A 12096-nucleotide genomic window follows, 5' to 3' on the forward strand; every position below is an offset into this window, starting at 1 on the left:
GTCTGATTTCTGATATACTCGTACATACATTACATACATAACGACGACCTCGGCGGCGCAGTGGTAAAGTGCTTGCCTCTGAACCGAGAAGTCCCGGGTTCGATCCCCGGTCGGGTCATAATGGAAAATGATATTTTTCTGACTGGCTCGGGTGTTGGATGTTTGTCTATATATGTATATGTTATAAAATATAGTATCGTTGAGTTAGTATCTCATAACACAAGTCTCGAACTTACTTTGGGGCTAGCTCAATCTGTGTGATTTGTCCTAATATATTTATATTTATTTATTTATAATTAACACGCCATTTCCCATGAGAAATGGTATGTCCACTTGCCACCATCCTGGCAAATCTTCACGCTATACTTTCTTAGAATATTCTTGAAAATGCGACAATGTTTACAGGGCACACAATGGAGGCATATTTTCAAGAATCTTTTTAAATAAAATTAAACTCGCTCGGATTTTGTTAGTGCCGGTTAAGACACTCTCACAATGATCAATTGATCAATGAAGCGGTGGTGGTGTTATGGTTACACACGCCCGCCTGTGGATCGAAAGGTCTCAGGTTCGTATCCTACTCGTGCCATTCAATTAATGTATTATCGTATAATAATGTGTAGTCCGTTTGGTAAATTTTATGTAACTGTAACAGCAATTATGTATGTGTGTACATAACACATACATATAATCGTTGTTACAAATATTAAGACGCGGCATTTAAGGAGAGATTAGACATACATGCATACAAAAAATGTATTTTTGCCCCAAGTTAACTTGTGGCTTGTAGAACCCGCTCGCTTCGCTCACTCGGTCAATAACTTTCCCTGGTACGCGGTTGAACCGTGACCGATTCTGATACTTTTTACAAGCTTTCATTTCGTTTCACTGTCCTGTTGTCTGTTTACTTGTTGTTCGCCGCGAACTTAAACCTCGCGAACACAATATATTTTTTACAAAATTGTGAATATTTCAAAATAAACAATTTTGTTGCCCCACGAATTTAAAAATTCTGTTGACAGATTCTACATTTCGAAAGTTATCGCGTTACAAACATACATACAAAAAATGTAAACGCTCTATCTACTCAACCAATCTTCTTGAAATTTTGCATACATGTAGTGTGAAGTATGGTGAAGGACATAGGGTACCTATCATCCCGGAAAATTAACGCGGGCGAAGACGCGGGCAATAAGCTAGTAGGCTATGTAATTATAAATTGTGAATATTTAAAAAATCACTTAACCAATTTTGTTGCCCCACGAATTTAAAATTTCTGTTGACAGATTCTACATTTCGAAAGTTATCGCGTTACAAACATACATACAAAAAATGTATTTTTGCCCCAAGTTGAGTTCAACTCGCACTTGACCGGTACCGGTACTTCCTCATGCGTCGGAGCCCAGGATCCACTTTCCTACTTTTCCGTCTCCACTTCGCGCGGTCGTCGGCCATTGGCACGCATATCACAGATTTTTCCTAACTGACTGTCATCTGATGAATCATATGATTCAATTAATAATATCTTTGAACCGTAAAATCATTACAATTCATTAAATCTGTACGGCTATCTCTTATTGATAAATATTTCTGCACGAACAATATAATTTTAAGCACCAGAAGCGCTATTATCTACGTAGTTATGTGAAGTTAGTAAGAAAAATCTTAGTTCAGATTTTGACCACTGGCCTTAATTTTGTTTCCAAAGATAATTCGTATTAATTAGACTTATAAGATAAAAGGTTACTACGTAACAGAATATGCGACTTTGAATTCTATGATATGAAAGATTATTAGAAATTATTATAGTTTTCTTTACAATCTATCAATAGTCTAACTGTGAGCAATTTCATCCCAACTAATATTATAATGTTTGTTCAATAACCAATATTCTTGACATTTTGCATACATGTAGTTTGAAGTATGGCGAAGGACATATGGTACCTTTCATCACGGAAAAATAATTGTTGCCGTGGGAAATTCACGCGGGCGAAGCCGCGGGCAACATCTAGTCTATATATAAGAAGACACTGAATGTCTGACTGACGTGCTTAACTTCAAATTTAGCACTTAGGGTCCTTATGTGGTCTAGGGGTGCACTAAGAAAGGATTTTTCAAAATTCATGCTCTGAGGGGTTTTACCCCCTTGTTCAAAGTTTTCATGGGGAAACCAGATTAGTTAAAGAGTCTAAATATTTCACTGAAGGAAAAATCACGCGGGCGAAGTCGCGGCCAAAAGCTAGTCACAAATAAATTGTGCTGTCGGAAGTGACCACCTATTCCAAGCTGACGAAGTTCGGGCATACAGCTAGTTAAAACTTATGAGTCACTCATCTCGTGCTCGTGTATCTGCCGGATCTGGAGATTAGCCGGAATCGGACGGAAAGTTAAACAAGTTCCCGAATTCCTATACAGAAATATATTTAATAAAAGATTTCTGTACTGAAATCTTCTTCATCATATCGATTGTTAACATTGGTAACATTGGTGTCAGATTTTATTCAAGTCACCTAAACGCAAATGATATAAAAGTCATGCTTTTACGATTACCTAGGCAGGTAGTGGCATACACACTAGTGAACTAAACTGTCAACCAGTGTGAGTCAGATTGGTATACAAACTCATGTGGCACGAGTAAGATTCGAACCTGTAAAGCACCTAAGGGTTCCAGGAATAGAGGAAGACAAGAAGAAATGGATGGAGTGTGTCAAGGATAGTATGAACAGGAAAGGAGTATCGATGGATATGGCAAAAGACAGGACGAAATGGAAGGAACTTACATACTGTGCCGACCCCACATGAGTGGGATAAGGTCAAGAAGAAAAATAAGACTCTAATTTCTTTAAATCGCAACATTCCACTGAGGTTATGCATACGTTATATCCACAACGGTTATAATTAGTCTGGAGTCAGTAAACAAAGGTAGATGTATTCATTTAATTTATTAATTGACCTGAGTTTATCACGGGACATAGAGACAGGATTGCGCGGAGCGCAACACAAGTAAATTCAGTCGTGTTCCGTTGCGACCACGCGATTGTTTTAATAGATTTAGCCGCTGACGTGCGTTGAAGTACGTCTAAACTTCATACTATGTCAACGTGATTTGATGGACAAATTTCCAAAATTAAAAACTGCAAATATTAAAAAAAAAAGTTCTACGGACATCTTAGATTAATCTGCTAAGAAAATTTTGATGTGATAAATCTAGTTTTCCTGTAAAATCCTAATCTACGTTTTAGCTAAATACGGATTTGTTCTGTGTTGTTGAAATTTTGTTTGATTTTACAACTACGCAATCATGCTCGACCGCAGGGATCTCCCCGCCAGTGTAGGTGCAGCGCCGGGGACCGCACGGCTCCGACGGTGTCATGTCGCAGGTTGTATAGAAAACGCACTGTCTGCGCGGTCTAGGCTTGTTAGCTTCTGTAGTGAGTCGACCGTATTGCCCGAGTCGTGGATCACTTGTGTGGCTTGTCATTTTGTTGCGTTGTGCATGTGGCGTGGTAGATGTCGCCACAAAAGTGAAGAAAAAAATTAAAACGAACTACGTTTTTTTTTTGCCATTGCAATATCAAATAGAATGGTCAAGATTGGTTGATAAACGTCCAGTGTTGTATTTAATTTCTACACTTTCTTGCAATGCTGGTCCATCGAAAGGTCCCAGGTTCGATTCCTACTCATGTTACATGAATTGTACACCAATCTGACTCATGTAGTTTTCATAGACCACCACTTGCTTCCGGTGAAGGAAAACCTCGTGAGGTAATCTGCACACAGTAACAGTAAACTGTCCACCTGTTTAATGTAAGTATATGAGACTACTTGCCACTAGGCGACTGATCATCGAACTTACTTTGGGGCTAGCTCAATCTGTGTGATTTGTACTAATATATTATTATATATATTATTATATATTATATATTATTATTATTATCAGATGCCTTTAGGCGACTTGAATAAAATCTGACGCCAGAATAACACTTGATATGAATGAGGTTTCTTAGTCGGTTCTCAGAGCGTGTCGAGCGCTGCGGCCGCGCTGTCATTACGATCCGTCAATTTTCTTGGGGAAGGATCATTTTCATATTCAATCATTGACCGAGCATACAAGTTAACATGGGGAAAAAATACATTTATTATGTATGTATGTTTGCAACGCGATATCTTTCGAACCGTCGGTTTGATTTTGATAAAATTTAAAAAGTGTGTAGGATCTGTCAATAGAATTTTGTTTAAGTTCATGGGGCAACAAAATTAGTTAAGTCGTTAACGAAATATTCACAAAATGTGTAAAAAAATATTGTATTCGATTTCTAAGTTCGCGGCGAACAACTAGTAAACTTGACATTAGCACAGTAGTAGACTAATTATTTTAAAGTCACATAGCAAATCTAATAATGGTCTTTGTTAAAATTTGAAAAATTGTAACATGACAGCGCGAGCGCATCCATCTTGACAAGCGCCATCTACGAATGTGTTTCTGACTTGTCTATCCAGGTAATTACACCTGTTCTATCTCTACAAATAGTTACTCTAACTGACGTACAGGGCAAAGCACTTTCGCTGCATTGAGCCAAATTCGATAACGGGACATAAACAACAACAATTACTTTATACTTTAAATTAAAATATGACTCAACAGTGATTTTGGTAGATCAATGTCAAAAAACATGTTTATTATTTTCTCTCTCACCTCTGATTGCCTCTAACGTGGGAATTCGCCATAGAACAAGAAAGCTATAGACGATGGACAACGGTAACCAAAATGAGATAGAATATTCTCGGCCCAATACGACTAATCCCAACTAATATTATAAATGCGAAACTAAGTTTGTTACCTCTTCACGCGTTATCTACTGGACGGATTGTTATGAAATTTGGTACACGGGTAGAAAATAACCTGGAATAACATAGGGTACATTTTATCCCGAAATTCCCACGAGAGCGAAGCCCCACAGCGCAGCAAGTTTCTATTATGTACGCACTTCCCTTTCTTGTACGAGCGAAATAAGCAGCAGCAAAACCGAGCAATAAAAGGTTGAGGAGTTCCCTCGTCGGTAGCCTATCCTAGGTGCACAATCAGTTCATACCCATCATAATAATGCAGTCATGGAAACTGAATCGATGTGAAGTTTCAACCCTATAAGACAAGCGGATAATGAAATTTTACTTGCAAAATTTGACTGAACAGATAGACATCTTTACATGTAAAACTAAAACCAGCCCACTGCTGGGGCACTGGCCTCCCTTATGGATGGATAAGCTCTATAGGTTATGACCCACTTCTTGGCGGGTTTTAACGACTGCAAATACAACCTAGACCAACGGATTTACGTTCCGAAGCGCGGAAGAACTAGTTGCAACCCTAGTATTGACATATGATGTGTAATCTGTGTCTGTCCTTTTTTCATGTAACGTTGTACCTATCAGCACGTTACGTCCAAGAGGATTGATGCATCAACGTCAATATAATATGCTTTGTTTATTAATAGTACTAGATGTTGCCCGGGCCTTCGCTCCCGTGGGAATTTCAAGATAAAATATAGCCTAGAGCAATCTTGGATAAGGTACCTTTCTAATGGTGAAAGAATTTTTGAAATCGGTTCAGTGGTTTCGGAGATTACCCGCCTCAAACATACAAACCCACAAACGCTTACCTCTTTATAATAATAGTATAGATATAAATAAGCTAGAGTTAAGGAAAATAAAGAAATCATTCACCGGTCTCACTGGTATCATTTACCAAGAACAACCGTGGTGGTGAACCCAATTCAGACCTTGTCACCCATCCAGCGACCGACCATCGTGTGACTGCCTTAACAACCACCAAAATATGATGTACTTTTGATTGTTGTTTTGTATCACCATGGAATATATTCGATACATATAATAAAACAGTAAAAAAAATTGTCTCTGTGTACATTTAATTTAATTTAAAAAATATATATTTTGGACGATTTTTGACAACAACTTTAACTATATTAATATACTTAATTTCACCACAAAAACAGCTTAAAAATAACACTACATCAGTCAGGTGCATGCAAACTTAAGATCTAGTAAATTGTGGAGAACTGGTGACTATGCTAGGTTTCCGGAGAACCTGTATTACGGGTCACCAGGTCTCGCCCATGAGTAAGTTCACTTTGCAGTAATAGAATAAGAATTTTGAAAAAAAAAGTCTTGTCTGTTTGTACACGCTAATCTCCGGATCTACTGAACGGATTTGAATGAAACTTTTTTGTTGTATAACTATTAAGCCTGGCTATAATACATATAGGGTATAAATTATTTTGAAAACTGGAACACCTGATGGAGAACAATGATGGTACAGCTAAACTATAGGAAATATTAAAGTGACACCTGAACAAAAGTTATTCAGCCTGATGAGCATTTTCTGTTGAGATATAAAAATCGAAGATCTGGAACACCTGAAGAAGAATCATAATAGTTCAGCTAAACTATAGAAAATATGCTTTTTCAGTCTGATTAGCATCTTCTGTGTGTATAGGTATCGTTACATTTGTCTGTACAATTAAATTTCCCTAATAATTTTGACTCCTTACCAAAAATTGTTCAGCCACGCGAACGAAGTCGCGGGCATCAGCTAGTGGTGATATAAATAGGTTCCATTCCATTCCATTCTACCATCACAGACCGAGCGCGCTATCCTCTGTCATTGATCTCCAAACTAAATAAAAGCTTGTCCATACTAATATTACAAAGAGAAAATATTTGTATTTTTGTTTGTAACGAATAAACTCAAAAACTACTGGGCCAATTTTGATGAAATTTGGAACAGAGATAGACGAGACCTTCAGGCGTGACATAGGCTTATTCTGGTTAAACCCGAGCGTAGTCTAGGCGGGCCACTAGTATGTAATAAAAATGCCTTTTTTTCTTTCAATAACATATTTAATTTATTTACTTTATTTATATAAAATACAGTTTTACACAAACTCTCTCTCACTCATCTGAGTCTATTCACTTCCTCAGCCGTTGGGCGTCTGAGCCCAGGGTCCGCTAACACTATGAAATCTAAAACCACTTAATTCTCGACATAATAATGGGGAGCTAACTCTGTCAGCCATTCTTTCTTTATCGTCATAACTTGCCGCATGTATATCTTGTCACCCGTACTTTGTACTCCGGCGAATACTAACCTAAAAACAAATTATATTTTTTACAAACTAAAAACAAATACAAAATCCCTACTAATATTATAAATGCGAAAGTAAGTTCGTTTATTTTTTTGTTACCTCTTCACGTTCTATCTATTCAAGCAATCTTCTCGAAATTTTGCGAAGCGAGGGACATAGGGTACCTTTCATCCCGGAAAATTAACGCGGGCGAACCCGCTAGCAAAAGCTAGTTACAAAATAAAACCAGTCTGTCTTTCTGTCTGTCTGTCTATATATCTGATAGGATCTTGTTATAAAATTTGCGTACGGAACGATAAAAAAGTGCGTGCGTGTGTAATACCTATACTACATACTTAATATTTATAAAAATGAGAAAGTTTGTGATTATGTATGTGTTCTATGTTACTCTTTCACGCGAAATCTACTAGACGGATAGTTATGAAATTTGGTACACGGATAGAATATATCCTGGAATAGCACATAGGGTACTTTACAAAGACAAAGATTATTTATTTGTACAAACATGAGTTTACATTTTTTTACAATGTCCTGTTAAAAGAACTAAATCCTACATGTTTCACCGTCCACGGGTATGCAAATTTAAATGAAGAGCATGCTATCATCACACAAAACAAAATCGAATAAATAAAAGTAACTAAATTTGTATCTAAATCTTTCTATACCGAAATTCCCACGGGAGCGAAGCCCCGGTACGCGGCTAGTATTATAATAAAATGTCTCACCATTGAGGCTGCTGTGTATTATATAAACAGCTGTCAGGACTTATATGCAACGTAGCTCCCCGAATTCCTCTATAAGAGCTATCCGTGTATAAAAATGCCGATTGCGGGAACAGTCCTGATACTACACACTTCATTATTCGTTCGCATTTGGCTAAAAAAAGAATGATTATTTGAACAACGACGCTCAACGGTCCATTATTTAAGTGGCACACTAGCGCCATCTGATTATTATCTATTTTTTTTATAAACGCCTGTGAAAATAATTGTAGCAAATATGTACGTTTGTGTGTGTGTTATTTATAAATAATGTTAGCATGCAAACATTTCAATACGAAGAAAAACTACTGTTCCCGAGGGCTTTTAAGAGGGGTATTGACAATTGATTTTATTTATTACAGAAAACTAAAAGATTATGCGTCGGTATGTCACGTAATGACGGCGCTGGTGTGCAAGTTGAGTTGTAATGTTCGAAATTTTATTGTTATTGTTTTTTTTAACTGGTAAATAAATTTTTAAAAAAATACCTGGTCCCAATTCCACGCCTTCGTAAATTTTGTTTTCAATTTTGAATTTAGTCTTAATTAATTTTTCCAGACTGTCTCTGATTTCCGCTGCCTGAAAAAAAAAATTAAAAAGTCAGATTGTCGACCTCGGTGACGCAGTGGTGAAGTGCTCGCCTCTGAACCGAGAGGTCCCGGGTTCGACCCCGGTCGGGTCATGATGGAAAACGATCTTTTTCTGATTGGCGCGGGTCTTGGATGTTTATCTATATATGTATTTGTTATAAAATATAGTATCGTTGAGTTAGTATCCCATAACACAAGTCTCGAACTTACTTTGGGGCTATTTCAATCTGTGTGATTTGTCCTAATATATTTATATATTGATATTTATATATATCCATAACGGAGTGTACATGCCAAATTTCAGCTTCCTACGCCCAGTAGTTTCGGCTGTGCGTTGTCAGTCAGTCAGTCAGTCAGTCAGTAACTGAAGTGTTTTATATATAATATATATGTATGTTTGTAACGCGATAACTTTATTTATTTATTTATTTATTTAAATACACATAACAAATTGTAGTAAAAACTATACATAGTAGTAAAATTATAAGGTTACGATCTACACTACAATTCAAAAACAGTGTACATACAAAGACCATATAAGAAAAATGCAAACAATTAAGAAATATGTGATAATGATATATAGATAAATATTAACTAAGAAATAAATAGACAAGATAAACATTAACTGAGAATTTTTCAATAGGCTTTTTACCGGGTAAAAAAAATAAAATAATAACTAATTTAATTAGATTAATTTACACTAATTTCATTAACCCACCTTCTCCATAACTCTGTAATTAAGATACATTTTGTTGCACCAGTCTTTACACGCCTTTATAGCTTTCTTCTCCTCAGTATGTGTTAATTTCACCTTCTGATACGCATCAAATATGTTCAAATACATTATTAGGTCCCCTTCTGCCACCTGTAATATGATTTTTTATATACACTAGACGTTGCCCGGGGCTTCGCTCCCGTGGGAATTTTAAGATAAAATACAGCCTATAGCAATCTTGGATAATGTACCTTTCCAATGGTGAAAGAATTTTTGAAATCGGTTCGGTAGTTTCGGATATTACCCGCCTCAAACATACAAACTCACAAACGCTCACCTCTTTATAATATTAGTATAGACAAAGACTAAGAAATAACGCAAGCGAAGCCGCAGGCCAAAGCTAGTTATTTATAAAAATGGCAAAAAAAAACACGTTTATGAGAGCCCCCTTTTTAGTATGGCGGTAAGTAGCGTACGAGTCATGTCAGATGCCTTTAGGCGACTTGAATAAAAATCTGACACCAGTGTTAGCAACAACACACTCGATATGAAGATGATTTTACCCTTTGTGTACGGAACCGTTACAAACGAGACACAAGATAGAAATTATAATTATTATATTTTCTTTCATTTTTGTGTAATGTAATTAAATGTGTCAAAATGTTTTTGATAGCAATAAACAAATCTAAGTTCTACCTAGACAGGTAGAAGATAGATAGAGATAGATCTGTACAGATAGATAGATAGATATCTGTATGATTTGTGCTAATATATTTCTTTATTAATATTTATTTATTCATTCATTCATTCATTCATTCATTCATTCATTCATTCATTCATTTAATACCTACTTGTCTGTCTATATAATTACCTCAAAATTATTCCTCCTCGATATTTTGGCGGCCATATTCTGTTTTCCGCTGGGTTTTATGAAAACGTTGTCCACTTGTAACATTGCCACTATAGACAATATCTCCTGTATACAGCCGAACTCACCTGGACGGGAAATTAAATAAGTTTATTACAAAGACTATCGGTCCGTCCCGGCTTTACTCAGGAAAAACCATAATAAAAATGTTGCTTGTCTTACGAAATGCGAAAGTTTCGCCGATCTCTGTGTAAAATTAAAATTAATCAAAATCGGTCTAGTACATTTTCTAGATACATGAATTTAAATACTTTTTTTCTACGATTCAAATTTTAATTCACCCTACACTAAATTATAATATTTTTTACAAATAATATATATATATATATATATATATATATATATATATATATATATAAACTGGAAAATCCTCTTTCCTAATTATTCTACAATAGACAAAAGAATTTATTGCTAAAGTATTTTAGTTTTCCATTACACAATGTACTCACAGTCTGCTATGAACAATTTGGCGGCCACCGCTTTATGTTTAGTAGGTAGAATGTGATTACATTATAATTATTAACGAATTGTTTTTTTTTCCATACAACACAAACTAGGATTAAAAATCGAGAGGCAAGTCATACATACACACATACACACATACACAAAAAATGTTTTTTTTTTAATTTAATTATTTAAGTATTATTATTTATCCGAATTTCAGACACAATTGTAAAATTGTTATTTAATAAATAAATTGAAATTGAAATACTTTGCAATACATTATTTTATCTGGTGTAGAATAATTTGGAAAGAGAATTTTTCAGTTTTCGCTAAAAAACAAACAAAAGAAATTGGTGGCGCTAGTGTGCTGTTGTGTATCATAAAACATCTTAAATAAAAGCTTTTGGAAAACAATAACGATAAACTTACCTCCATTACACAATATAACGGCGCACATCGGTTTTAAAGGTAACTCAGCGGCTTGTTTGCCGATTTCAGTTAAATTTCCTTGTTTATCTATAATTTTGAGGGCGTATAGTGTCTCTAGACCTGATAGTAGACATTTAGCTGGCGGTGGAGTCGGGAATGTGAATCTGTAAGACACGATTCTAATAAAATAAAATAAAATAAATAAATATATTAGGACAAATCACACAGATCGAGCTAGCCCCATAGTAAGTTCGACACTTGTATTATGGGATACTAACTCAACGATACTATATTTTATTACAAATACATATATAGATAAACATCCAAGTCCCGGGCCAATCAGAAAAAGATCATTTTCCATCATGACCCGACCGGGGATCGAACCCGGGACCTCTCGGTCCAGTGGCAAGAACTTTACCACTGCGCCACCGAGGTCGTCAAAAACAAATTTGAAGATATAGATTATACTCACTTTAATACGTTGTTAATACCAAGAGCCTTCAGTTGTAACAACATAGACGACAGATCGCTTCTACACATTTCAGGCGGAACACACACAGGTAGTTTGTCGTATTGTTCTTCTGTATACAGTCTGTAGCCAAAAATCACATTTTTCACCGTAAGCTTTCATTTTTTACATTACTAATATTAGTTTCGCGAACACAACAATATTGCGATCGATGATGAGTTTCTACAAAATTGAGAATATTTCAAAAACGGCTGAACCGATTTCGATGTCCCGCGGACTTGAAAATCCCATTGACAAATCCTAAATGGGTGAGTTCCACGAGCGTTTTGAACGCCGGCGCGGGCTGTCATTAGTGTTCATAAAATTGTACCATACCCTGTAATCAATTTAATTATCCTATTTTATAAATAATTGAAGTACTGGTACAATGTTAATTTTATAAATGTTTTATATTAAAAAAAAAGATTACTTATTAAAAAAGAAATAGCGCGACACGAATGAAACGCTACACGCCGCGTTCAAACAGTCGTGTAGTTTACCCACATACGTTTTAAATTACATCAAAATCGGACCAACGGTTCGAAAGTTATCGCGTTA

General features: G+C 35.8%; 1 protein-coding gene across 3 annotated transcripts in view; it reads right to left on the reverse strand.

Annotated features, from left to right (window-relative positions):
• Nucleotides 1-6896: 6896 nt before the first annotated feature.
• Nucleotides 6897-12096, reverse strand: part of LOC128681020 (uncharacterized protein) — a 46810-nt gene continuing 41610 nt past the window's right edge. For all 3 annotated transcript variants that reach the window (XM_053764528.2, XM_053764527.2, XM_053764529.2), the window contains 7 exons: nucleotides 11503-11622; nucleotides 11031-11194; nucleotides 10101-10225; nucleotides 9233-9379; nucleotides 8413-8503; nucleotides 7889-8039; nucleotides 6897-7166 (listed from right to left, as the gene is read on the reverse strand). In XM_053764528.2, coding sequence (XP_053620503.1) covers nucleotides 7052-7166; nucleotides 7889-8039; nucleotides 8413-8503; nucleotides 9233-9379; nucleotides 10101-10225; nucleotides 11031-11194; nucleotides 11503-11622 — 913 coding nt within the window. In that variant the 3' untranslated portion in view covers nucleotides 6897-7051. The remainder of the gene's footprint in view (nucleotides 7167-7888; nucleotides 8040-8412; nucleotides 8504-9232; nucleotides 9380-10100; nucleotides 10226-11030; nucleotides 11195-11502; nucleotides 11623-12096) is intronic.

The sequence above is a fragment of the Plodia interpunctella genome, chromosome 26 (genome assembly GCF_027563975.2).
Source record: "Plodia interpunctella isolate USDA-ARS_2022_Savannah chromosome 26, ilPloInte3.2, whole genome shotgun sequence".
NCBI lineage: Eukaryota > Metazoa > Arthropoda > Insecta > Lepidoptera > Pyralidae > Plodia > Plodia interpunctella.